Source organism: Culex quinquefasciatus, chromosome 3 (genome assembly GCF_015732765.1).
Source record: "Culex quinquefasciatus strain JHB chromosome 3, VPISU_Cqui_1.0_pri_paternal, whole genome shotgun sequence".
NCBI classification, from domain to species: Eukaryota; Metazoa; Arthropoda; class Insecta; order Diptera; family Culicidae; genus Culex; species Culex quinquefasciatus.
Genome location: NC_051863.1, coordinates 101,228,239 through 101,233,941, shown reverse-complemented (window position 1 = coordinate 101,233,941; position 5,703 = coordinate 101,228,239). Strand labels below are relative to the sequence as shown.

General features: G+C 43.2%; 1 protein-coding gene across 1 annotated transcript; it reads right to left on the bottom strand.

Annotated features, from left to right (window-relative positions):
- Positions 1-1,634: 1,634 nt before the first annotated feature.
- Positions 1,635-3,296, bottom strand: LOC119769159. The gene has a single exon (XM_038261062.1). The coding sequence runs from the start codon at positions 3,294-3,296 to the stop codon at positions 1,635-1,637; it is 1,662 nt and encodes a 553-aa protein (XP_038116990.1).
- Between the last annotated feature and the right edge of the window lie 2,407 nt (positions 3,297-5,703).

Sequence of the window (5,703 nt, the reverse complement as noted above, 5' to 3'; positions counted from 1 at the left end):
AAAATACAAAAATACAAAAATACAAAAATACAAAAATACAAAAATACAAAAATACAAAAATACAAAAATACAAAAATTCTAAATAAACAAAAATACAAAAATACAACAAAACTTACAAAAAGTTATTTTGGTTAAATTATATTAAACTGAAGTTATATTTAAACTATGTTTTGCATTCAACAAAGTTTAAATATAACATCAAATTACTTTAATTAAAACTTAATTTAACTTAATTTAACCTAATTTAACTTAATTTAACTTAATTTAACTTAATTTTACTTAATTTTGCTTAATTTTACTTAATTTAACTTAATTTAACTTAATTTTACTTAATTTTACTTAATTTTACTTAATTTTACATAATTTTACTTAATTTTACTTAATTTTACTTATTTTACTTAATTTAATTAATTTTAGTTAATTTTACTTAATTTTACATCATTTTGCTTCAATTTACTTAATTTTGCTTAATTTTACTTAATTTTGCTTAATTTTATTAAATTTACTAAATTTAACTTAACACAACTTAATTTAACTAAATTTGGGCAAATTCAACTAAATTTATCTGAATTAAACTAAATGTTGGCTTAATTTAACTTATTTTTATAAACTCTTCTTAAATTAACTAAAATTAACTAATTTAATAAAACTTAAATTGATTAAACTTAATTTCACTTAATTTAACTTAATTGAACTTCATTTAACTTCGTTTCTAACAATATTTAACACTATTTTTTGATGTGCTTAAAAGGCGTTAGGTGCCCTATTTGTTCGGATTTGTCAAACATCGGCCAATCTATGTCTAGACATTCTGTACCAGCCGCCCCTCCAGGTGGTCAGATGTCCATACAAAAAAGTAGAGTGTGGACAATTGCCAGTCTCCCCTTTCCCCTGCCAAAGTGTTCACGTGGTTTAGGGATGCCCCCACTTTATGTTAAGTACATGTTTTTACCTACGCATCCTCCAAACAGTAACGAGAGGCTCAACTTCTAACCACTTTCCCTCAACACAAAAAACTTCTCACCTTATCAACTGAAACATTCCTTCAGGTGCCGATCCGCAGAAAATCTTCCTGGCTTTTAATTTATTCACTCACACAACACATTCTATCACCTTTTGCACTTGCACTCAAACAACACACTTAATCATCAAAAAAAACTTCACGAACTGAGCGGCTCAAACAGGATCGAACACGACACAGGACGTTGCTTTGTTTTGTTCTCGAACTGATGATCTGTCAAAAATCCATGCTGCCGGTTCCAGCTAGTTTTTTTTTGGTAATTTTAAACAAAATTGTGCTGAAACACCATTATTTTTGGTAAAATCTCTCCTGTCATTTTGGTTTGGGCTGTCAGTTTTGGATAGCAAATCAGCAATCAGGGTTAGCTATTTCACCAATCCCAGATTGGTAAATTTAGCTGAAATTTTAGCTGATTCAACCAAAAAATCACTGTTTCACCAATTTGAAGCCAGCTAATTTGAATTGTTAAATTTTAGATGGAACTCCTTTCCGTGTACAAACTCATCCACCACCTCATATCTTTCTCCATCTATTTCCACCTCCGAAACACCATCACCTGCACTGCCACACGCTCTGCCAGCTACCAGATACTTGGTCTTGGCAGTATTGATGGTCAGTCCGATCTTCGCAGCTTCCCGCTTGAAAGGGACGAACGCCTCCTCCACTGAACGACGGTCGATACCAATGATGTCGATGTCGTCAGCGTATCCAAGCACAGCATGTGCGATTTAGTGATGAGTGTTCTGTTTCTTTGCACGCCTGCCCTTCGAGCAGCACCCTCCAACGCTATGATGAACAGTAAGTTCGAGAGAGCATCGCCCTGCTTCAATCCATCCAACGTAACGAAAGCTTCTGATGTCTCGTTAGCTATTCGCACGCTTGATTTTGCTCCGTCGAGCGTTGCACGAATCAGTCTTATTAGCTTCGCCGGAAAGCCGTGTTCTAGCATAATTTTCCAAAGTTCGTTTCTTTTGACTGAATCGTACGCCGCCTTGAAGTCGATGAACAAATGGTGTGTTTGCAGGTTGTACTCCCGGAACTTGTCGAGGATTTGTCGCAGAGTGAACATCTGATCCGTCGTTGACCGACCCGCTCGAAAACCGCACTGGTATTCGCCGACAAAGGTCTCGGTCATCGGTCTCAGCTTGCTCCACAGGACGCGGGATAGTACTTTGTACGCTGCGTTGAGGATTGTGATGCCTCGATAGTTGGCACAATCGAGTCTTTGCCCTTTCTTGTAGATTGGGGTGACGAGCCCGTCTAACCAGTCGGTCGGAAGCTGTTCTTCGCACCAAATGCGTAGGATGATTTGGTGCAGAATCTCGGTCGTCCGCGTACTCCCGTGCTTGAAAAGTTCGGCCGGAAGTCCGTCCTTTCCCGCGGATTTCCCGTTCTTGAGCTCTTTAACAGCCTTAGCTACTTCCTCCAACGTAGGCGGGTCCACAGCTTTTCCATCTTCCTCAACGTGTATCCTGTCCTCGACGATTCCCTCTCGTGTCTCACCGTTCAACAGCTGCTGGAAGTGCTCCTTCCACCTAGCAGCCACCGCAGTCTTGTCTGTCAACAGGTTGCCTTCCGTGTCGTTGCACATCACAGGGGAAGGCGTGGTTTTCCTTCTTACACCGTTGACAGTTGCGTAAAACCTCCGCTTATCGTTCGCGTTGTACTGCGCTTCCGCTTCGGCGAGTACCGTTTCGTCGTACTCCCGTTCTTTTCGGCGGTGGATTCGTTTCTCTGCTCTTCGTAACTCACTGTATCGCTCACAGTTTCGGCGCGTACCCTTCACCAGCATACGCTTCCTGGCCTCGTTCTTCTCGTCCGTCACTCGCTGGCACTCCGCATCGAACCACCCTTTGGGTTTGCGTCCTCTGGTCGTGCCGATCACTTCGGTAGCCGTTGTGTTGACGATGCTCTGGAGGGCTCCCCATTGCTCGTCCAGGTTACCCGTAGGCGCGTCCTCGTTGATCCGCTCGTCGAGCTTCCGACTGTACTCTGCAGCAACGTCGCTGCTCGCGAGGCGCTGGACGTTCAACCGCGCTATCCTCGCAGTCCGCGGGGTCAACACGTTCGACAGCCTAGCTCGGATCTTGCACGCTACCAGGAAGTGATCAGAGTCGATGTTCGGTCCTCTGTACGATCGGACGTCCATCACGTCCGAGAAGTGTCGACCATCCACCAAAACGTGATCGATTTGTGTGCACGATTCGCCATTCGGGTGGCGCCAGGTGTGCTTCCGAATGTTCATGCGCGCAAAGAAGGTGCTACAGATAGCCATTCCTCTGGCTGCGGCGAAATTGACCAAACGGAGGCCGTTGTCATTCGTGCGAGGATGAAGGCTCTCCTTGCCGATGACAGGATGGAAGAAGGCTTCCTTCCGACCTGCGCGTTTGCGTCTCCGATGACTATCTTCACGTCGTGTCTTGGGCACTCTCCATAGGTCTTGTCGAGACGCTCGTAGAAAGCGTCTTTATCGTCATCGGGCTTGTCGTTCGTCGGCGCGTAGATGTTGATCAGGCTGTAGTTGAAGAATTTGCCCTTTATTCTCAACACGCAGATCCGGTCATTCACCACCTTCCACTTGATGACTCGGTTCTTCTGATCCCCAATCACTACGAAACCGACTCCGTGCATCGCCTTTTCGCCGCCACTGTAGTAGATGTGGTACTTGAAAGAGGTGTTGGCGATGGGGTCCACCGCCGTGAATTCTCGCTCTCCATGACCGGGCCATCGAACTTCCTGGATGGCGGCCACATGCACGTTCAGCTTGTGCAGCTCCCGGGCAAGAAGGCCAGCACGTGCAGGATCTTGGAGAGTTCGAACGTTCCAAGTACCGAGTTTCCAATCGTTGTCCTTTTTACATCGCCTGGTCTGATGCCGATTAATCCGTCCTGAATTTCTTCTTTCGTTTTTCTGAGTTGGTGTTTCGCTTCGGTATGCCGCCTAACCAGGGCTGCGAATACCTAGTCTCGGGGTGGGGCTGCCACCTTGCAGCTTCCGGGACCCAGCTGCGGTTTTCTCTCGACACCGTAACGGGGGCTTTTGTCTCGAAGCTTAACGGTACAGCTACACCCTCCGAAGAGGGTGGAGCCCCCCTTACCCTGTCAGCATACTACCATAGTTCCCACCGGGGTTGGTTACCCGATCTCTCCAATGGTTACTAGTATCCCGGCCAGCGCCGCGGGGAGGCCAGGGTATCGGAGTTACTGAACAAGAGGCTAAAGGACCACTTGGTGGGTCTATTTTATACCTACGGTACTCGAAGTACCTATGGTACGCGTTGTCCAGTCGTTCGCGACCCCAAATTAGTTAAATTAGACCTGTTGATTGCCTGTTACACTTCTGTATAAACATTTCCAATATTCTAACTTCGCCATATTGGCCGCCATCTTGGATTGCACATTCCCTGAGTACTTTAGAGTATTCTAGGGGTCATATTCGAGTTCAGCGACCCAAATTTAGTTAAATTTGACCTGTTGATTGCCTGTTACATTTCTGTATAAACATTTCCAATATTCTAACTTCGCCATATTGGCCGCCATCTTGGATTGCACATTCCCTGAGTACTTTGGAGTATTTTTGGGATTATATTTGAGTTCAGTGACCCCAAATTATTTAAATTTCACCTGTTGATAGCCTGTTCATTTCTGTATAAACATTTCCAATATTCTAACTTCGCCATTTTGGCCGCCATCGTGGATTGCACATTCCCTGAGTACTTTGGAGTATTTTGGGATCATATTTGAGTTCAGCGACCCCAAATTAGTTAAATTTGACCTGTTGATTGCCTGTTACATTTCTGTATAAACATTTCTAATATTCTAACTTCGCCATATTGGCCGCCATTTTGGATTGCACATTCCCTGAGTACTTTGGAGTATTCTAGGGATCATATTTGAGTTCAGCGACCCCAAATTAGTTAAATTTGACCTGCTGATTGCCTGTTACATTTCTGTATAAACATTTCCAATATTCTAACTCGTCATTTTGGCCGCCATCTTGGATTGCACATTATCTGAGTACTTTGGAGTATTTTTGGGATCATATTTGAGTTCAGCGACCCCGAATTAGTTAAATTGGACCTGCTGATTGCCTGTTACATTTCTGTATAAACATTTCTAATATTCTAACTTCGCCATATTGGCCGCCATCTTGGATTGCACATTCCCTGAGTACTTTGGAGTATTCTAGGGATCATATTTGAGTTCAGCGACCCCAAATTAGTTAAAATTTGACCTGCTGATTGCCTGTTACATTTCTGTATAAACATTTCCAATATTCTAACTTTGCCATATTGGCCGCCATTTTGGATTGCACATTCCTGAGTACTTTGGAGTATTTTGGGATTATATTTGAGTTCAGTGACCCCAAATTATTTAAATTTCACCTGTTGATAGCCTGTTCATTTCTGTATAAACATTTCCAATATTCTAACTTCGCCATTTTGGCCGCCATCGTGGATTGCACATTCCCTGAGTACTTTGGAGTATTTTTGGGATCATATTTGAGTTCAGCGACCCCAAATTAGTTAAATTTGACCTGTTGATTGCCTGTTACATTTCTGTATAAACATTTCTAATATTCTAACTTCGCCATATTGGCCGCCATTTTGGATTGCACATTCCCTGAGTACTTTGGAGTATTCTAGGGATCATATTTGAGTTCAGCGACCCCAAATTAGTTAA

Bases quoted from the DNA above. Each gene is read 5' to 3' on its own strand.
- LOC119769159 (XM_038261062.1), bottom strand. From the start codon at position 3,296: ATGGCTATCTGTAGCACCTTCTTTGCGCGCATGAACATTCGGAAGCAC.